This window comes from Triticum urartu, chromosome 7 (assembly GCF_003073215.2).
Source record: "Triticum urartu cultivar G1812 chromosome 7, Tu2.1, whole genome shotgun sequence".
Classification (NCBI taxonomy): Eukaryota; Viridiplantae; Streptophyta; class Magnoliopsida; order Poales; family Poaceae; genus Triticum; species Triticum urartu.
In genome coordinates this window covers 155,963,107-155,985,702 of record NC_053028.1, presented here as the reverse complement: position 1 = coordinate 155,985,702, position 22,596 = coordinate 155,963,107, and the positions used below count along the sequence as shown (strand labels likewise).

The 22,596-nt window shown below is 46.9% G+C and overlaps 1 protein-coding gene across 1 annotated transcript; it reads left to right on the top strand.

Annotated features, from left to right (window-relative positions):
* The first annotated feature begins 5,907 nt into the window (after positions 1-5,907).
* On the top strand, positions 5,908-20,216 carry LOC125522884 (dynamin-2A-like). The gene is made up of 22 exons (XM_048687928.1): positions 5,908-6,267; positions 6,350-6,400; positions 6,518-6,638; positions 6,717-6,812; positions 7,252-7,313; positions 7,683-7,800; positions 7,886-8,228; positions 8,349-8,496; positions 8,601-8,702; positions 8,787-8,906; positions 9,378-9,461; positions 9,565-9,692; positions 10,110-10,194; positions 10,348-10,483; positions 11,030-11,106; positions 11,270-11,326; positions 17,991-18,129; positions 18,205-18,359; positions 18,459-18,572; positions 18,660-18,727; positions 19,186-19,358; positions 19,737-20,216. The coding sequence occupies exons 1-22, from the start codon at positions 6,127-6,129 to the stop codon at positions 19,928-19,930; spliced, it is 2,712 nt and encodes a 903-aa protein (XP_048543885.1). The 5' UTR covers positions 5,908-6,126; the 3' UTR covers positions 19,931-20,216.
* The last annotated feature ends 2,380 nt before the right edge of the window (positions 20,217-22,596 follow it).

Here is a 22,596-nt window from a genome sequence, read left to right as displayed (position 1 = left end):
TCTCTCCTACATGCTTCAAGATGGAGGCAGCCAGAAGCGTAGTCTTCGATGGGACTAGCTATCCCCCTCTTATTCTGGCATTCTACAGTTCAGTCCATAGATACTATCCATTTCTTTGATACCAATGCATTTGTAGTGTAGATCCTTGCTTGCGAGTACTTTGGATGAGTACTCATGGTTGCTTGCTCCCTCTTTTCCCCCTTTTCTATTTTTCTCGGATATCGCAACCAGATGATGGAGTCCAAGAGCCAGAGGATCCCGAGGATGTTTCTGCGTGGAGTTCGGCTGATAGAGGCGAGGGCCCCGATCTTTCGATGAGATGATAACTATCGATTTGGTGGAGTCAACTTTGACGATCCAACTACAAACGTGCACAACGTTGCGCCTTAGCAATCGCTAAACCAATCTCCTGAGGTTACTGCCGATGCTAGAAGCACGATCAGCCTGACCACCAAGGTCTATTCCTGCCTGCAATAGAATAACAAGCAAGAATATGATAATATAGATGAAGTATTGATAAAGGTGGGGATCCAAAAGCGGTCTTGGTCTGGTCGTTGGACACAAACGAAGTACACGAAGTTGCAATGACTAACTTTTAACTAAACAAATCCCAAGAAAAAAGCTACTAGATGGATCTACTTATATAGGAGCAAGGGGTGACGGCTAAGGAGGTGGGAGGACATCTAAAGGCAGCCTAAAACTAACCCTAGGTCGTACAAGGCTCATGGGCCCAAGTGGAGGTGATGCAACACCTTTGGGCTTGTAGTTTGACTCGGATTCTGCTGCAACGTCAGATTGTTTCGTCTGTAAATCAACGCTCCAGGCGAATTTGAAGGTGAGTCCAATTGTGTTAGAAAGAGCACGAAATCTACTTTCAAACAAAAAAAGAATCACCCAATTCAGAGTCCGTATAAAAAAGTTGTTGGCGTTTTGAGTCAGGTATGTCTGCACAGTTCGAATCTTAATCCAGAACGTGAGAGACTTGGACTCTATCTTCTCTTGGCCCAAAAGTGACGTGAGGGGACTTTTTGAACATCACCTAAACTTCTCTTTTTCCCTTATCTTCATATGTGGATTGTACAAATGTCCCATACACCTGCAATTAGACATGGCACAAAAGTCTCTGAAGTATTTTTGTCCTGGATGACATAAATACATTATTACATAGTTTGCATTAGAAATCACCTCATAAATATAAATGTATGCAATATTTTTGGTCGTATCCAAGGTAGTCATGTCCTCATCATCGGCTTTGAGGAGTAGTTAAGAGGTCCCAGGCAGGAGGCCTTGCCTTTTCGATCGTTGCTACTTTTGTGCTAGCCTTCTTAAGGCAAACTTGTTTAACTCATGTCTGTACCCAGATATTATTGCTTCCACTGACTCTTATGTATTCGAGCCCTCGAGGCCCCTGGCTTGTAATATAAAGCTTGTATTATTTTGATTTGTGTCTAGAGTTGTGTTGTGATATCTTTCCATGAGTCCTTGATCTTGATCATACACATTTGCGTGTATGATTAGTGTAGGATTAAATCGAGGGCGTAACAACCACTTCCATCGAAAGGACTCGCCATGGACAAGATCCAGAATTTGACTATTCTGCCCAAAACCCTAGATTGACCTCGTCCAACCAAGGCCGGGAAGGCAGGCAAGCTACCCCCTGGATTAGCTAGAGAAGAAACAGAAGCCAATAGTGGATTCAGGGAAGAGAAGAAAATGGTAACTCACGGCAAAGATCGCTGGAGGACTAGAGAAACCTAGGCCGCCGCCATAGGGGAAAACACCGGGACGCGTCAACCACCTGTGGTAACTCACCTGAAAGAATACGTTTTTTAGGATCACCAAGCTTTATTAATCGAATACCACAGATTGTGGGATACAAGCAAGATCATGGGATTGGCTAAACCAAACGTGGCGCCCCAGACCTAAAGACAACGAGTGCTTGGCTAGTTTATGAGCTTCTAAGTTTGCCCCACGACTTTCAAAAGAAAAATTACATTGAAACAAACTAGAATATGAGTTAATCTCACTGATAATTGCTCCGTTTCTGCCTCTGGATCTGGTGTTTATCTCCTGGACAACTTGCTTGGCATCTGATGCTACGATCATATGTTGTAGCTGGAGGTCTTGTGCCAATGCCAATGCCTCTCTGCATGCTATGGTCTCCAGAATAGAGGAATCGTCAACTCCCTGTATAACCAATGCCGAACTTCCTAGGAAGTTGCCTAGGCTGTCTCGACAAACAGCCGTTGTAGATCCCTCTCTTCCTTTCAGAACTGCCGCATCAACATGGATTTTCATGGAACTGGCCGGTGGTGCTTTGGGTCAGAGAGGATGGGTGGCCCTTGATCCGCCCCGGTGCGCATGTATATGTTGGTTCTCCCTGATCAAGTTTAGCTCGTTGATGAAGCTATTGATGAAAGCATGTATGGACTGAGGACTCTGGAAGAGTCCTTCATGTATAGCTTTGCGGCGAGCCGACCAAAGCGCCCAAAGCGTTACCGACAGTTGCACATACTGATCATGGGACAACACATCCATCAGATTAAAAAGCCACGTCTTTGCACAAGGCTAAGTGTTGGTTGACATTTTATGTAGTAGCTCATCATCAGCAAGAGCCCATGTGCACCTCGACATGGTGCAATCCAAGAGTGAGTGTCTCCATGAATCCGGCATTCCGCAGAGGCCACACGACGATGTAGTTGACATGTGTCTATGGACCCTCACATCTTCTATCGGCAGTGAGTGCTTAGACAATCGCCAGAGGAACATTCTCACCTTCCCCGATACAGCTATTTTCCACAGAAACTTCCATAATTTTCGCTCGGCATTTGAACTTGAAAGAATACGTAACAGGGAGTTTCTTCCTACAAACCATAAATCTGAGAATGGTTTTGCTATAACCGGGTTTGTTGGGTCGGTTTCTCTATGTGGGTATGTGTAGTTTGGGTGTTAACGGGCTGACTCTGACATTGGTTCAGTTTAATTCGGTTTTGTGTATCAAATGGTTGGGTATAATCAGGTATGGGTTCAAACAGTTCCGATTCCAAATAGTTTAACCCATGGGTCATACCCAAATTGTGAGAACTGTTTAGGCCTGTTTGCTCCACGGCTGCCCGTAACAGCGGACATGGTTGGTGTCGAGCAGCGTAGGAAAGGGCGCTGCGCAGAACCTGGTCACCCGCCTCTACCGGACGCAATTTGCCGGCCGGCCCCGCGTCATCTCGGTCACCTGGAGCAAGAGTCTCATGGGGTAGGGCCTCAGCATCGGCGTCCAGAGCCTCTACAAGGCGGACATCAAGCTCTGGCTCTTCTCCAAGAAGAAGGGCTCCAAGAGCCTCGACATCGACGACGGCAAGGTCGACATCTTCTGGGACCTGTCAGCTGCCAGGTTCGGCGCGGGGCCGGAGCTGCTGGAAGGCTTCTACGTCGCGCTCGGCGGATGGAGTTATGGCTCCTCCTCTTGCACGACGGCGTCCCTGCAGAGGTCGCAGAGGCCGCCAGACTTGGATTGGTTGGTCGGTTTCCCCGGCGCCTGGATGAACCCGCCGTTGGCCACCGTCGGGCTGTCCACGATGTGCACGACGCGACGCTTGCCCTCTGGGTCGCGCGGTCATACACGCGCACCCACCCTCACTGCCGTCCCTCGCGCTGCATCATCGCTCGTTTCCTTGGTTTGCTTCATGTGTTCTGTGCGTCAAGACCGGAGCTGCCGGAGGTGCCGGTGGACACATACCGGAGCACATGGAGTACTGGCGTCTGGGCTCTGTCCGTCCATGGCAGCAGCCGCCTGATTCTTATTTAGAGGCATCGCCACTCGCTGCTGCTTTGCCGTCGTAGCTCTTGCCACCGCGCTATCACTTTGCTCCTCTGCTGCTCCTATGTTCTGCAGCGGGTGAGGAGGTGGGCTCGCCATTGATGGCCAGACGGCGGGCACGGTGACAAGGTTCTATGGCAGCTTGTCAGGTATGAATTCGAACGGGACCTTGCGGGTGCCCATCTTCCTGAACCACCTGATGCTACCTTGCAAGCTGATGTGTTGACCCATTAGAGCAAACAGTTTTCAACCCACTTTAGAAAATGGTTTTAACCCATAAATGGGCACTCGGTTTAGTTCAGTTTGGTGGAAAGATCGGATGGGTTTGGTTTTAACTGGGTTGATAATTTTTTAAACGGGTTTAATTGTGGTTGGGTTGACATAAAATTTCGTGTGGGTTCAGTTGAGGTATGATGCGGTTTTCAATGAAATCACTAATTAAAAAGTACTCGTTACAAAGAACACTCCACTTTCTCAGATTGCGACAAGTGGCGCATATGCAGCACGCCACTTGTCGCAACCTGGGAGTTTTCCCTTTTTTCGTAGATCTGTTTATTCAAAATGTTTTATCTTTTAAACCGTGCGTCCAAATCTCGAACCGTTTTCACCATTGGATTCCTCGCGTCGAGATCTTCAAAACTAGATCCCATGTTGATAGGTTTTGACGAACTTTTTTTTCAGAAAAAACCAGACGAAAAAAACCGAACGAAAAAACCGAACCGGAAGCATGGTTTTTTCCCTTTCCGAAAGAGGCACGCCCGTGCCTCTCGCGAAATCACACCCGTGCCCCTCATGGAAGCAAAACCGTGACTCTCGTGAAAGGAAAAAAAACAGAAAACACGTTTTTTTCCGTTTCCGAGAGGCACGGCCGTGACTCTCGCGAAAGCACACCCGTGACTCTCGTGAAAGGAAAAAAACAGAAAACACGTTTTTTTCCGTTTCCGAGAGGCACGGCCGTGACTCTCGCGAAAGCACACCCGTGACTATCGCGAAAGAAAAAAAAATAAAAAACGCGTATTTTTCCCTTTTTGAGAGGCACGGCCGTGACTCTCACGAAAGCACAAACGTGCCTCTTCCGGAAGCAAAACCGTGACTCTCACGAAAGAAAAAAAAATAGAAAATGCGTTTTGTTTTTCTCTTTCCGAGAGGCACTGCCGTGATTCTCGTGAAAGCACAACCGTGCCTCGCGCGGAAGCAAAACCCTGACTCTCGCGAAAAAATAGAAAACACGTTTTTTTCCTGTTTCCGAAAGACACGGCGCGACTCTCGCTAAAGCACAACCGTGCCTCTCGCGGGAAAAAAACCGCGACTTTCGAAAGAAAGAAAAAAGAAAATGCGTTTTTTTCGCGCAATTTTTTTTCGAATTTTTTTTGATCGAAAAGCTAAGGAAGATCGGGGGAAAACCAAAACGTCGAAAAAACCCGGAAAAACCCCGTTTAAAATGCCGAAAACGGGTGTGAAAAAATAATAAAAAAATCTGAAGAAAACGTCTAGAGCATGACACGTGGCGAATAGCTGAGAGCGCGCCAAGTGGCGCTGATCGTTGCGAGGCTCCTGAAGAAGCGCTCGTTAACTAGTTGCTCCCGGTTTTCAAACCATCCTCAGGTTTACTACAAACCAAACCAAAGGTGGGCTAAGGCCTCCTTTGGTTCATAAGATAGGAATGTTATAGGAATAGGAAGATCATAGGAAGTGAGATGACATGTATCTCAATTCCTATAGAGAAAGAGATGTCATTTAATGCATAGGATAGGAATTTTTCAATTAAATCTTAGCTAATGTTTTTTCCTCCAAAATGTGAAGGATTGATTTCTATCCTACATATGAATAGAAATCAATTCCTACAAACCAAATGGCTTAAAAAAAATTTCCTATATAAATCCTATTCTATAGAAATCCTATAAAATTCGTATAAACCAAAGAAGACCTAAGTGTTTTTTTCTTGGAGAATCCCTAAGTTGCTCCGTGTTCCCATCCAAGCAAGACAGGACGACGAGGCCCAAGCCTTCATTGCTTACCCGAACCGGCTGGACCGCACGCACGTCCGGACTCCCGACCGCACTACTGACTCGAGTCGAACGCCTCCTTCGCAGCCAAGCAAGCAAACGACTACTCCCCCGTCCCTCGTCCCCCGTCCCTCTCTTCTCCTCTCCCCTATCTCTCTCCCTCGTCCACGTTTCGCCTCCCCCATATCGGCGGACCGGATTTCAAACCCGCGTCAGGCCGACGAGGGCCAGGTCTCCGCCGCCGCCGCGCCCCTCGATCCATCGGCCGCGCCCGATCCGCCTCCGCCGGGGCTGTAGAGACCCACCATGGAGGCCATGGAGGAGCTGTCGCAGCTCTCCGAGTCGATACGCCAGGCGGCCTCGCTCCTCGCCGACGACGACCCCTCCGACGACGCCGCGCCCAGGCGCCCGTCCACCTTCCTCAACGCCGTCGTCCTCGGCAACGTCGTAAGTGCCGGCCGGCGGCCCCCCCGCGCCTCAGAACCGTCGCCTTGTGCCCCGATCTGATCGCTCCGATCTGTTTGTGCAGGGTTCAGGCAAGTCGGCCGTGCTGAACAGCCTCATCGGCCATCCCGTGTTGGTGAGCCTTTAGTCCAGTAGCTTGGCTCCCCACTTCTTCCATATATCTCTCCCTCGGAGTTGTCTGTTAATCGGATTGGATTGGATTGTATTGGATTGGTGGTGTTGTGTGGTGCAGCCGACGGGGGAGAACGGGGCAACCAGGGCGCCGATCGTGGTGGACCTGCAGAGGGAACCGGGCCTCAGCACCAAGTCTATCGTGCTGCAGATCGATAGCAAGTCGCAGCAGGTGTCCGCAAGTCAGTAGGATCTCACAGCCTTGTTTAGCATGATCACCAACTTCGGTTCGACCTGGTGCTGAATTTTTTCATGTGCAGGTGCTCTGCGGCATTCTCTGCAGGATAGGCTCAGCAAGAGTGTGTCTGGCAGGGGCCGCTCAGATGAGATTTTGCTCAAGCTGAGAACGAGCACAGGTTTGTCCATTAATTTAATATAATGATTTCAGTGAACCTATACCTGCTTATCCTTCAATTAGCAATGAACATAGCAGCATAGATTATAGACTGGTACAGAGGACATGTCGACATTTTTAGTACATGAAGTGAGTGCTCCTTGTACTTGTAGTATGAAACAGCTAGCATTTAAATCGGGCTATGATATTTATGTTTCTTGTATTGTGTGTGCTGTGGGAAATAGCAACAGAAAAATCTTGCAATGTGTGTAATTGCTGAAGCATGAGCTGTCCATTTCTTTCCACAATTAAGTGTTTTGATGTTTCATCGCTGATAATTCCTCTGCGTAGTTTCTATACTAAATCTGTTCTTATTATTTCTGTTTGCCCTTAGTATTTGCTGTGGTGCTTTGTTAAAACCACTCAATCTCTCATTGTACATTTTGTTGTTATGTTTTCAGCTCCCCCGCTAAAACTGATTGATTTACCTGGGTTAGATCAGCGAGCTGTGGATGATTCAATGGTAAGCATTTAAATATGGACACTTTACTTGTCAACTAGTTCTGATATAATGTTAATGCTGAGATATTAGAATATTAGAGTAGCTTACAGTAGCCAATCATGACGACTGCTCAAAATATATTGATATAGTCTCGACATAAACATCTTGTACCATATACGTGATTTATATATCTTATTATTACAATGTTAGCTTCACACAAATTTTGTCGTGTGGAAATCATTTTTATGCAGTTATGTATCATTATATTTTTCTGGAGCCTTTTGAACTATTCTTACTTGCCTACTTTGACAGCATGTCAAAAATAGTTCTTTAATTTCGTTATACTAGTTTACTTTCCGCTACTCAATGCTGACTTCCTTTTCAATTTAGATCAATGATTATGCTGGGCACAATGATGCAATACTGCTAGTTGTGATACCTGCGGTACAAGCAGCTGAAGTTGCATCATCTCGAGCTATTAGGCTGGCGAAGGATATTGATCCAGATGGTTTGTCTTTTGAACTGGAAAAAATATCATCAATAATAACACCACACTTTGTTCTTTGGTAAATGATGTTTTCCACTCGCTGTAGGTTCGAGAACTATCGGTATCTTAAGCAAGATTGATCAAGCAGATGGAGATGCGAAAACTATAGCTTGTGTTCAGGCCCTTCTCTTGAACAAGGGCCCAAAAAACCTTCCTGACATTGAGTGGGTCGCTCTGGTAGGACAATCTGTAGCAATTGCATCGGCACAATCTGGATCAGTTGGTTCTGAGAACTCGCTGGAAACAGCATGGCAAGCTGAAGCTGAGACCCTCAAGTCCATCTTAACTGGAGCTCCCCATAGTAAGCTAGGTAGAGTTTCTCTGGTTAGCACCATTGCTAAGCAGATACGTAAAAGGATGAAAGTGCGTCTTCCTAACCTATTGACTGGGTAAGAATCTTGCCTCATGCTTTAACGGTACATCTATTAGTTTGATATATGCATAGAGTTACATGAAGTCTGTCCCTTTCCGCATTGATGCTAATTCAGTAATATGCGTTACTGTTTCAGCCTTCAGGGTAAATCCCAGATGGTGCAAGCTGAGCTGGCAAGGCTCGGAGAATCTATGGTACAAAGTCCTGAAGGAACCCGAGCAGTTGCGTTGGAGCTGTGCCGGGAATTTGAAGATAAGTTTCTTGCTCATATTACATCTGGCGAGGTTAGTGGCTAACTTCAAAAGTAGACTTCTTCTATATTTGAATTATGCCCCCAAAAATTGAATAATTGATTACAAGATTAGTGCATTTTTTTTCCATATGAAAGGGGTCTGGGTGGAAAATTGTTGCAAGTTTTGAAGGCAAGTTTCCAGACAGAATTAAACAGCTACCATTGGACAGACATTTTGATCTCAACAATGTCAAAAGGGTAGGGCCACTTTCACTTCTAAGATAAACTACGGTAGCAATTTTCTGCCTTTTATAAAAAAGTTTTATTCTCTTGATTTTCTAGATTGTCCTGGAAGCCGACGGTTATCAACCATATTTGATATCTCCAGAGAAAGGGTTGAGGTCATTAATAAAAATAGTACTAGACATGGCAAAGGAGCCATCACGACTATGTGTTGACGAGGTATGCAATCCCTGGGCAACGGAAGTAAAACTTGTTTAGACTTTCTCCTTTTCCCTTGAGGCTAATGTTCAATTTAAGAAAAGCATTAGACAAACCCTATTGTTTATTATGCTCTACGCCACATCCACTTTTACCCTCCTTGGGGCAACATTAGACAAACATCCTCAATTTGATTTCTTTCTGGATATATTTGATTGGATATCAAGTTCTTTCATTTTTGCTGAGCTTACCTGATTTGGGTTTACAGAATTGATGTTGAATTTGTGCTTCCAAGGCTGCAAATATTAGAGTTCCATAATTCTAGTTCAGTTTTTTTGTATATTGGGTGGTATTAGCGTGACATTTCTTCCCTATTATGTTGACCTAATATTTAAGCATCCATGTGCTTATGCAAGGTCGTAGAATCTTTTGACATATTTATCTTGTTTACTGACATGGCAAAACTATTTTTTACTGTTCATACGCTACTAGGTACACCGTGTATTGTTGGACATAGTCAATGCGTCCGCTAATGCCACACCTGGGCTTGGAAGATATCCTCCATTCAAGCGTGAGGTATCACCTATATGTTTTAGAGAAGCACCTTTCTGCTTGCTTGTTGATAGGTTCCATCTTTGACCATTCTGAGTGTACACTCTATTTTGTCCTTTTTTTCTAGGTCATTGCAATAGCATCGAATGCATTGGATAGCTTTAAAAGTGACGCCAAAAAGATGGTAGTTGCTCTTGTTGACATGGAGCGTGCCTTTGTTCCTGCTCAACATTTCATCCGTCTAGTACAAAGAAGGTTGGTTGTTGATGTTTCTAGCCCTCCTTTCAGTTTTGTGTAATTTGTTGTTTGGTCTCTAGCATTTAATTGCTGTTTCAGCCTCATTGTTTCCGATTTCAATTTGTGACTTCATTTCCCACAATCTATCTTACGTTGAGATGCTTCAGGAGGAAGTATTCATCCTATTTTCAGATAGCTCCCTCTTATTACCTTTATAAGTGATCCCAGAAAACTGTATGCATTTTCTGGTTCAACCCTCTGTCATCCTTGTCTTTGTCACCCCACTGTTTAGCATGTTTTTCCTCGTGCTACAAAATATGTGTTAATTGCTTTGCTTGCTAAAGAAATTGGCCAAGTATTTACTTTTGCCAAACTATGCTGATTTCATGATAAAATTGTTGAATGCATGCCGTTGCCCTTTTTGTTTGGTGGCAGAATGGAGAGGCAGCGCCGTGAGGACGAAATGAAAAACCGACCTTCCAAGAAAGGACAAGAGTCTGAACAATCCGTGACAAACAGGGTATGGCTTATGCTTATTTTCTTACGATGCACAGTTGCATGTCTCTGTTAGAAAATATAATATGATATTCATTATTCAATAGTAATACATTTTTCTCTGTGGACATAGAGCACATGTTGCCCTTGGTTAATATAAACTATTATTTGATTTTAGGCCTCCAGTCCCCAAACAAAATCTGAGCAAGCCGGCGGTAGCTCAAAATCAACGAAAGAAAAACCAAGTCCAGACAAAGACACAAAAGAGGGACCAAATTTGCAGGTTGCTGGTCCTGCTGGTGAAATTACTGCAGGTAAAAAAGAAGGCAGTAAATCTGTCTGCTGAAGTCTGGTCATAAAGGAAATCCATTATTAAATGTTGAACTTGTGCAAAATGTCGTTCGTTCCATGAAATGAATACGACAGCTTATATTTTTATGTTTCTTCACGCAACTGGGCACATCCTTGTTTCATGTAAAATGAAATTCATCTTTATACACCTAGTCAGCTTAGTCCATTTAGAATAACATGGACATTTTCGCAAGAATTCGAATCATAGAGCACTTTGAGTTTTGAACCACATGGGGGAGTCTTTTTTTTGCATGGTAATACATGTCTCATTTATATCATAAGGATCATAGTACAAGTCACGTACATACCGACCTGGCAAAACTGAAAAGATAGCAGAGCACTAGCCTTTGCACAAAGGAACACCAGCCAAAAAGTAAAATTACATATAAGACCGATGCCACATGGGGGAGTCTAACATGTACTTGATGCACAGTAATAATGTACTGATGTACATGCTGATCTATGCAACTTTAGTATGGCGTATGAACATATTCCCCCCTTTTCTTCAGGTTACCTTTTGAAGAAAAGTGCAAAAGCTAACGGGTGGAGCAGGAGGTGGTTCGTCCTAAATGAGAAGAGTGGAAAGGTTGGTCAGTCTTCCATACTTGTTGATTGGTGGTGTTTTGATACATTTGAACTTGAAAGGATTTTTTTCAGACTGTTAATTGCTTTCATAATTTTCATGGCACATGCTGTTGATTATTTTACTTGTTTGTATGCCTGGTTGGGCTCACCATCTGTTTTATCAGCTTGGATACACAAAGAAGCAAGAGGAAAGGCATTTTCGTGGTGTCATCACTCTCGAGGTGTGCATAAGTTTTGCATTTGTTACATGTACTCCCTCTGTTCTGAATTACTTGTCTTGGATTTGTCTAGATACGGATGTATCTAGACTCATTTTAGTGCTAGATACCTCCGTATCTAGACAAATCTAAGACAAGTAATTCGGAACGGAGGGAGTATTATTTTTCTACTCCCTCCGTTCCCCAATATAAGTCCTTTTAGAGATTCCAACAAGTGACTACATACGAAGCAAAATGAGTGAATCTACACTCTAAAATATGTCTACATACATCCGTATGTTGTAGTCCATTTGAAATGTCTAGAAAGACTTATACTCCCTCCGTTCCCAAATGTAAGTCTTTTTAGAGATTCCAACAAGTGACTACCGCCTACAGGCCGATGGCGTGGCGGTCGACCCTGGCTGGCTGGCGTCCCGCGCCGCCGCGGCTGCTCATGCGCCTCCGCCTGTATCGTCCCGTGCCAGATGCATGGATGCATGGCCGCATGCGGGGGCCCACCCCCCTAGTCGCAAAGCCAAAAGAGGAAAGCGGGGCGGAAAGAAAAAGCGGGCCAGGATTCAGGCTGCGCTGGCCAAAGCTGCAGCTGCAGCGGATCCCAGACCGACCGGGTCGCCCACCCTTGCGGTGGTGCTTGCCACCTCGACAGCTGGCAACAGCCAATTGGCGCCCGCCCACACTCCTCCTGCAGCCGGGCCCATAACGGCCCAGTCTTGCGCGTCGCCATGCGCGCAGGGAGACAGCCAAACTGGTGATGGACCCACCTTGGCCAATGCTTGCGTGCTTGGGGATCCGGACAGCTTATCCTCTGCTAGTGAGGTCCCGGCCCCGCTTCCTGTGGCTCCCGAGGCTGATCCGCTGTCCTCGTCAACTCCTGTGGCCAATGAAGTACCTGCTGCTTTGCATGCCGGCCCCGCCACTGCGACGCGTGATGCTGCGCCCTTGTCCACCCCCGTGGCCCTGTCTGAGCTGCATGCCAGCCCCTCCTCGGCTACGCGGGACGCGGATCATATGGTGCAACTCATCGCGCCTGCGCCCTATCCTGCCGCCGCCATTGGGGACGCTGATTTGGGCTGCCCCTCCCCGGCGGCCCAGGAACCCAGACGCATATTGCAAAGGCCCACGCCTCCTGATGCTCATGCCAGCAGGCCTGCTCCCCCAAGCCCGTCAACGCTGCAATCCACCCCTGTGTCCCATGCGCCTTAGATGCGCAGCGCAGGGCGTTTTGCCACGCCGCCAATCACTCTGCGACGCACCAGACAGCCGGCCCCTGTCAGCTCCTAGACCCTTGGAGACTTCCTCGCAGCGGCAACAAAGCAGACTTGCTCTGCCCTGCCCAACCCTGCGCGCAAACGACGCCGGCAGCCCCTGAACTTCTCTCCACGCTGCGGACGATCTGCCACTACTGCGAAGGCCAAGCCCAGCCCGCCGCCCACCGCTGAGCGCCGTGCGCAGGTCCAGATACTGCGCACCCTTGGCATCATCGGCACCGATCAAGTGATCTCCGCCGAGGCCATGAAGGCATATGACGGGGTCTTTGCTGCGCCCCTTTCTCATGCCGTGTTGACGGCCATTGCCGCGCTTGTAGGCCGCGTGCTACCCGCTGACCCGTCCACGGCGCCTGTCACCACGGTGATCTCGGGCAGCCCGATCGAGGCCTAGCCGCGCCGATGTGCGCCCATTCGTCGACCTCTTCCTAATGGATCACGGCCTCAAAATCATCAATTGGAACGTTCGCGGCCTCAACGCCCGTGCCAGACGTACGGCAGTTCGCTCGCTTGTTGTAACTTCCAGCACTTCGATCGCTTGCTTCTAAGAGACTAAAATGGAATTCGTCTACTCGTCGACTGTCCTTGAGACGTTGGGATCTGAGTTTGATGAATATGTTTACCTCCCAGCGAGCGGCACCCGTGGCGGGATCCTGCTGGCGTGGAAGAGCCGGGACGTGTCGATCACGGACCCGATGTTCACCACCAACACCATTTCCGCCCGGGTTACGACCCCTGGTGGCACAAGCGTGCTGTGGTGGCTCTCTATCGTCTATGGCCCCCAGGACAACAACGCCAAGATCGCTTTTTTGCAGGAGATCCGCGACATCCGCGACGCCTACCCCAGTCCATGGCTCATCTGCGGAGACTTCAATATGATCTACCGTGATGAGGACAAGAACAACGGCAATCTCAATCGGAGAATGATGGGGCGTTTCCGACGCGTCCTCAACGACCTCGCGCTCAAGGAGATTTACCTCAGCGACCGGCGCTATACGTGGTCCAATGAGCAGAGCCCGCCCACCTTGGTCCATCTCGATCGGGTGCTGTGTTCCACGGACTGGGATGAGCTTCACGTCGAATGCCACCTGCGTTGCCTCGCCTCGGTCGTCTCGGATCACTCCCCCCTTTTGCTCGATTGCTCGCCTCTCCCATCAGCGCACCGACGATTCCACTTCGAGGAGTACTGGACTCGCCTCGCCGGTTTCCTGGAGATCGTGGCGACCTCGTGGCATTCGGTGGATGACGCCGATCCGTTCCGGCGTTTCAAACGGCGCATGCAGGCCACAGCGCGTAAACTCACCAGCTGGAGCGCGCGTTCCGTTGGTAACGTGCGAGACCAGCTTGCGATCTCTCGCGAGCTGCTGCTCCGCTTCGACGCCGCGCAAGAACAACGCGCCCTATCACCGCATGAAGACTGGCTGCGTCGTCAGATCAAGCTCTCCTACCTTGGCCTTGCTTCCCTTGAGCGGACGATCGCCCGGCAGCGCGCACGCATTGCATCTCTCAAAGACGGCGACGCGAACACCATGTTGTACCATCGCCTGTGCACGTACCGCAAGCAGAAGAACTGGATCCATGGCATCTCTGTCGATGGCGCCGTGCTCACTGATCCCAGCGACATGGCCGCGGCCACATTCGAGCACTTCGATAGCCGGATTGGGACGGACGTGCCACGTGACCGCACCATTGACCTGTCGCAGTTCATTGAGCCCTCAAACCTGGAGGACCTCGACGCGCCATTCAGTGAAGATGAGATTTGGCAAGCCATCAAAAGCTTGCCGTCTCGCAAGGCGCCCGGCCCGGACGGCTTCACCGCGGAGTTCCTTCGCTCCTGTTGGCCGGTCATCAAGCACGACCTCCGATGTGTCTTTGACCAGGTTTACGCGCTGCGTGGCCGCGGGTTTAGCTGCCTTAACCAGGCGCTAATTACGCTCCTCCCCAAGCGCGCCGATGCCAATGGCCTGGGGGATTATAGGCCCATAAGCCTAATTCACATTGTTGCCAAGGTCCTGGCCAAGCTGCTTTCGCTCCGCCTAGCCCCCAAGCTCAACAATCTTGTCAGCAACGTCCAGAACGCGTTCATCCCCGGGCGAAGTCTTCACGACAACTTCATCCTTGTGCGTCAATCCGCGCGGCTTTTGCATCAACTTGGTGCCCCTCGCGTGCTTCTGAAGCTTGACTTGGCGCGGGCTTTCGACTCCGTCTCGTGGCCTTTCCTGTTTGAGGTGCTGCGATGCCATGGCTTCGGCAACCGCTTCCTTGATTGGATCGCCCTTCTCCTGTCGTCGGCCAGCACCAAGGTTCTCCTCAACGGCAACCCCGGACCAGCGATTTGGCACCGCTGTGGACTGCGCCAAGGTGATCCAGTTTCCCCACAGCTCTTCGTCCTGGCTGTCGATATGTTGGGCAGGCTCTTCCATCGCGCGATCGAGCTCCGGGTCATGCAGCAGCTCCACCCGCGCCACGCCATTCCTACCATATCCCTTTACGCCGATGACGTAATTCTCCTATGCCACCCCTCGCCGGATGATATTGCGGCGGTGAAGGAGATCTTGCAGCTCTTTGGGCGCGCCTCCGGCCTGCACGTGAACTTCCAGAAGAGCGCTGCGGCCCTCATCCGCTGCGACACCATGGACGCTGCTCATGTTGTCACGCACCTGGGATGCCCCATCGTCGAATTCCCGCTCACTTACTTGGGCATCCCGCTCACGCTGCGTCGCCCCACTGCTGCCCAGCTCCAACCCGTTGTCGACAAAGTCGCTGGGAAGTTACCCTCCTGGAAAGCTTGGCTCATGAACAAAGCCGGCCGCCTTGCCTTCGTCAAGGCGGTCTTGAGCGCGATCCCCATACATCAGCTACTTGTGCTTGCGCCGCCAAAGAAGACCATCAAACTCTTTGAGAAGATTGAAAGAGGATTCCTCTGGGCTGGCCGCACCGAGGCCAATGGCGGCAATTGCCACGTCAACTGGCGGCGTGTCTGTCGGCCTATCCAGTTCGGCGGCCTCGGTGTTCACGACCTCGAGCGCACCGGCCTCGCCCTTCGCATGCGGTGGCAATGGCTCAGCCGAGTTGACGATAGCAGGGCCTGGAGCGGCCTTGACTTGCAATTCGCGCCCGAGGAGCGCGCGCTCTTCTTCGCCTCCACTGCCATGACTATTGGCGATGGCCAACATGCCCTGTTTTGGGAGGACAGATGGATCAACGGGCGTGCGGTCCCTCAAAAAGCTTGATTCTAGTGCAAAATGATCAATATGTAAAATCCGAACAAGTAATTGCGGAGATTCGTGCCGGAACTTTCCCCGTTCTATTGCTACCGCGGGTCTTATGCAATCGATCGGATCATATAGATATCCCTTCAACACAACATAGGTCATCGAAAAGATCTCGGACAGATCGCGCCTCTCCTTTATGCTCTCATCCCCAAACGACGTCGCAAGTCAAGAACTGTTGCGGACGGCCTTCATGCGAACCAATGGGCCACGGACATCCACGGCATGATTGGCATCCCAGAGATTGGAGAATACCTACGCCTTTGGCACATGCTCGCCGAAACTGCCCTCAGCGACGCACCAGACCGCATTCGCTGGAAGTGGACCGCGAACGGCGAGTATTCCGCCAAGTCTGCATACCTTGCCACTTTTCATGGCTCAACCAGATGCTAGGCTTGGAAGCTTACATGGAAGTGCTGGGCACCGCCTAGGGTACGCTTCTTCCACTGGCTTGCCAACCTCGACCGGTGCTGGACGGCCGACCGCCTAGCGCGACGCAACCTGCCGCACCCACAGCGCTGCCCACTTTGTGATCAGGCCCCGGAGACGATTCACCATCTACTCCTGGAGTGCCCTTTCAGCCGCGTAGTGTGGCACGAGATCCTCTCATGGCTACGCCTCTCCTGCCTGCTGCCCACTGATGGTGCCACTCTCCATGACTTGTGGCGCTCTGCAAAACATGACACCCCTAAACCTATGCACAAGGGATTGGCCTCCGCTGCCTTGCTCGTCCCTTGGATGATCTGGAAGCATCGCAATGGATGCGTGTTTGAAGGCACACCACCGTCGGTTACCTCCCTAACTGCTAGGATTAAGGAAGAGGCCGCACTCTGGGCCAGAGCTGGAGCCTTCGGGCTCCGGGCTATCTTGCCACAGACCTGGGATGTTCACTAGTGTGCCTGTACTCACCTTGTAAATCTGCCTCCTAGGAGGATTGTACCAAACCCCTTCTTTTCAATACAATGAAACGCAAAAGTCTTTTGCGTTTTCTCGAAAAAAAACAAGTGACTACATACAGAGCAAAATGAGTGAATCTACACTCTAAAATATGTCTACATACATCAGTGGCGGAGCATGACCAAAACACAAGAGGGGGCCAAATCCATCTAAAAACACACCATATGCATGAAAAAGCTACTCATCATAGAACATGTGTAAGCGATAATTTGTAGGGATCCCATAATTTATGACTAAATAATATGCCGTTTCCATTGTTGCTATATATCTAAATCAGGAATTTATAATGCATCAAATTTTCCAGCATTTAACCGATGCAGTGGACATCTATATGAATAAATTATCATCACACCTCGCTTCTCAGTTACTCTCTCCGTTCCAATCAAAAAATAGGACATACACTTTCTGTAGTAAACTAACCAAGTAATTAGCAAGGCAAGCACGAAGCACCAACCAGCAGGCTCCAAGGCGTTTGGTTTCAATCAACAAGGAGCCGCAACCCAGCAAGAGGATTAAGGTACAGTGCGCGCTAGTGCTGGTGCGTCCACCGTCCGGCGTGGTGGCTTGCCGGCGTCAGCGGTGTGCAGCTCCAAGCCTCCAACCGTTAAGAAGGGGATACACAAGTCGATAAAGAGGAGGAGCCAAGGAGGTCATCAGATGAACGGACGAGTTCGCAATGGTCGGTTGCTCAAATCATGTCAGCGGACGACGGTTCACAATAGCTGTGGCCTGGTAGTGATCTAGCCCTGCAGTAGCAGTCTATCGGAGCCGTGGAGAATCGGGGATGGACGCTGTTCCTAGACTGCTACTGGGCATTATCTCATGGGTTGTGCTAAAGTAGTGAATATACCTAGTATAAAATTCTTTTTGTAATTTGGAAGGGGGGGTCGTGGCCCAGTTTCGCATCCACTACCCTCCGCCAGTGACATACATCTGTGTTGTAATCCATTTGAAATGTCTAAAAAGACTTATATTTAGGAACGGAGGGAGTACTTGGTAATGATGTTGCATGATTTCTCAGTTTCGTGTTAGTGTTTTAATAGTTCAGTAGTTTATTGTCTTTCCTTAATTCCACCGGGAAGAGCATGTCCAAAGAAGCATTGCACGTGTAACTCTTAAGATTTATATATAAACTTGAACTGATCCAGCAACTTTGTATGGTGTACTGTGTAGGAATGCAACCTCGAGGAAGTAGATGAGGAAGAACCTTCTAAAAGCTTAAAGGATTCAAAAAAGGCTAATGGACCTGAAAAAGGCCCAAGCCTTGTGTTCAAGATAACTAACAGGGTCGCCTATAAGACAGTTCTTAAAGGTTAACACCCCTGAACATTATAGCATCATGTTTACTTCATTTTTCATTTCATAAACTGGTTTTCTTGTTTTGCAGCTCATAGCGCTGTTGTATTGAAGGCTGAGAGCACTGCTGACAAGGTTGAGTGGGTAAATAAGATAAAAGCTGTAATTCAAAGCAAAGGTGGTTCTTTCAAGGCTGCAAATACTGAGGGTGGACCGCTGAAGCAAAGCCAGACAGATAGCTCCACAGTAAGTTCTAGCTTATGCACAGTTGATTTTCTTTTGACGTGTCGACATAGAATCTTCTCTTGTTTGCAAGTCACATCTGATCCCTGTTACATTTGAAAGGATGCAATGATACGGAGACCAGCTGATCCTGAAGAAGAACTTAGGTGGATGTCTCAAGAAGTTCGCGGTTATGTTGAGGCTGTTTTAAATAGTCTAGCAGCAAATGTCCCGAAGGTTTGTGTTCTATATAGCTTTATTTAGTTCACTTGACCTAATGATCTGGGGTGAGTCTTCATCAAAGTTTATTTGTTTGCTTATCAGGCTATTGTGCTCTGCCAAGTGGAGAAAGCAAAGGAGGATATGTTGAACCAGCTATATAGTTCTATAAGGTGAATGCTCTGTCCAGAAATACAGTTTTAATTTCTTCTGGAGATTAGCATACTGTATGTGCCTGTCTTTAAACTTTCTTCTATTATTTCATGTTTGAGTATAGTTCTATTCGATTGAAAAAGGTGAATACAAGCTGCTTTGGAATGCATGCTAACTCTTATACAGTACCTAATTCTATATGCTAGCCATCATATGGGAAAGGAAATCCGGATAGCTTTTATCTCTTCTTTGGTACTAGTATGAAAAGGATGATTTATGACTAAGGAACCTGTCCGTAGAGGGCTACAGGCATCCAATTTTTGATTCTCGGATTTTTTTTTGTGAAACAGTTTGATGATGCATTATTCCATATTTATCATAGTCTGCTTGCATGATAGATGGAGATCCAATGTTTAAGTTTTCTTTAAAATTTCACGTATCTCTGCATTTCATACCTTCACATGTTTCTCATTGCCAGCGGGCAAAGCAATGCAAAAATTGAAGAACTTCTCCAAGAAGACCACAATGCTAAACGTAGAAGGGAAAAGTACCAAAAGCAATCATCTCTGCTGTCAAAGCTCACACGTCAACTTAGTATCCATGACAATCGAGCTGCTGCTTCTTCTTACTCAAATGACAGTCCTGAAACTGGTAAGCTGATTTTCCCCCTTTTGTCTGAATAATATCACCAAGTTGGCTTTTACTTGGATGTTTGCCTACCTCATTCAGGAAATGTGGGGTGTAGTTTGACCACACATAATCCAGTAATGCGTCTGCTATGATATGTAGCATTGGATTTGTAATGAGAAACACGTGCATTGGATTTGTATTGAGAAACACGTGTAATCTTTACTGTCAAACTTCAAACTTGAACTGTAAAATCATGTCCTACTTTTTCAAGAGGCAGTACTAATTTTCTTTGACCGGTCTGTAAGATTTAGGGTATCTTAGGCAGTTTAGGTTGAGGAGGTTCCACCTGATATGCATATTGTTGTATTTATAACAACTTGAAATGGAAATCTTTTACAGAGAGCCCCAGGACACCTGGCCGCCCTGGTGAGGACTGGAGGTCAGCCTTCGATTCTGCAGCAAATGGCCCTGCCCCAAACATCGAATCAAGATCGAGAAGCGCTGACAGTCGCAGACGCTCTGAAAATGGGGATCCCAACTCGAGCAGCAGACGCACACCAAACCGGATGCCGCCAGCGCCACCGAGATACTAAATCATGCCTGATTAGTATCCATGATTTATTATTATGTATTCTTGCTAGGCACACACCCTGTTTCTGATAATTGGGTGGTGAGATTGGTGGAGCGAGTTTGAGATTGGACAATTAGAGTGAGCGCCTTGGTCGAGGGTCTCATCGACGGTGCGTATGCATGCGCAGGCGACCCTGAGTTGTTTATAGAAATATATAGTTGAATCAATTCTCTCTATTGGTTCATGATCCATCTTGCATTTTGACGCCTGATGCTGCACCTTTCTATAGAAGTGCTTATTTTGGGTTTTCCACGCGTCAACCTGCTGGTGTACGTCTTTTCTTACAAATTGACATAATATTTGTACCAATTTTAATCAGCCTATTTTTATAGTTCAGCCCTGTAAATATAGATGACTCTGGCGACAACGTAAATTTAGCATGTGGCTATTGATTCAAGCAAGCTATCAGGCAACATTGATGTAGAAGCTCACATGGGTTCAGAGTCAGAGGCGTGCTTCTGGCGACAGGAGGAAGCGTGATGCTGTTTTTCTGTTTCTTATTATCGAGAACGAAGTGTGCTACTGCTGCTAAGCAGGATTATTCAGGCACCCTGAGGAATTACCTCTGTTCAGCCCAGACAGTGAGATGCATTTGACAAAACAATGATTTGATTGTTAACAAGATAGTACATACGTCTCTTTCTATCCATTATGATGACAAGTATTTTCGGACGGAGGAAGTAAAACCTAGGCAAATTTGCTTTTTTTAAGGGGAGAGCAAAGTTGCTCAAATTAGTTTGGAGAAATTTTGACTACACTTGGTAAAAATGTAGAAAGTGTCATCGCATTCAGGAGGTAAAATGTGAATTTTGCTCTATCTTTGAACAACAAATGGTTCAAGAGAACAATGAAATCACTAGTTAAGGGGTACAGTTTTGCTAAAGCACATCTAGATGTGCCATAAGTATTGCACATCTAAGTCATATGTCATTGATTTTACATTGAGATTCGTGTGAATATTTTCTTTTTTTTCTCTTTATACTTAATTCACTCACTTAGATGTGCAATAATTAGAGCACATCTAGATGTGCTCTAGACACACCCGGATACAGTATCCCGCGCCACTGATCAACCCCGATAGTGAGACGCATTTGACAAAACAATGATATAATTGTTAACGAGATAAAACCGAGGGCAAATTTTAGGGGAGAACAAAGTTGCTTAAATAAGTAGCTTGGAGAAATTTCGACTACACTTGGTAAAAATTTAGAAAGTGTCATCGCATTCATGAGGTAAAATGTGAATTCACTCTATCTTTGAACAACAAATGGTTCAAAAGAACAATGAAATCATTAGTTAAGGGGTACCCTTGCGGAGGTCACTACGCGATGCTTCCCTACGTGACGTTGGGGGGGGGGGGGGGGGGGGGGGGGGTCCGCGCTCGACACGTGCTGCAAGGAGAGGCGACCGCGTCGTTTTCCCAGTTTTTGCTTTCCCCTTTACACTTTAGTCCTTACAAACCTGTTATGTTTTATAACCTAACCTTTTTATTTCATCACGAAAACATGTTCAATGTATATTAAAAAATGTCCAGTGTATGTTTAAAAAATATTCACTCATATTAGAAACTTTTTTACAGTACAAAAAATATATAAAGAATAATAAAGGAAGGAAGACATAAGAAAAACCAGACCTGGAAAAAGAGAAGAGAAAAATAGAAAAGGAAAAACCTAAGCAATAAACCGAATCAAAAACCATAGAAGAACATTTGAAAAATGGCATTTCTTCAAACAAAAAAAAAGCAAACGAAACAGAGTACCGCATGGGACATGTGGTTAGCAAACTTAAAATTCATATAGCAAACGAAACAGAGCGCCTGTTGTGAACCATGAAACTGGCAGGCCCACATCGCTTCTTTCGGGCGTCGCGCCAACTAGATGACGCATGTGGCGTCAACTAGGGTTTGCCATGCGGCAATGGCATCGCACGTTCGATTGTAGGCGTCACTCGCCAGTGGCTTTCCCTCCTATTTGAACCCCCAAGAGTTACCTAATGCACAGCTGTCGTTGCGCTGTGCTCTGCCTATTTAGATTGCTTTCTTTTCGGTCCACACTGGAAAATTTCCTTCAAGTTATTACCATCAATTATCTTTTGTTTTGTTTTATGGTTTTATTTTTACCTTTCTTTAAAATATAATAAAGTTTGATAACATTTTTAAAATATTCCGAACACATGATTATCATTTAAAATTGTGAATTAAAAAATGTTTAAAAACTTGATATCATTTTATCATTTGTAAATATTTTTCAGCTAACGTATTTAAAAAAACATTTTCAACATAGGAAACATTTTTGCAATACATGTTAATTTTTTTTATGTTTATGTATTTTCTTAAAGAATGTTCATGTAATTTAAAGTGTTAGTTTATGAAATGTTTATGTTACTTAAATAAGTGTTCCCTTTTTTCAAGAAATGTTCATGTTCTATGGAAAACCAAAAGAAAACCGAATGAAAACATTGAGTAACAAAAAAACGAGATAGTGAAACACACACACACACAGAGAGAGAGAGAGAGAGAGAGCATGTGCCATGTTTGTTTGCCAGCAATTCCAGGCACTGAGCGTTGAATAGGGCCTCTCGGCGCCCATACCACACCGAGGGCAGAGTGGGGTTCCCGGCCTCGGCACC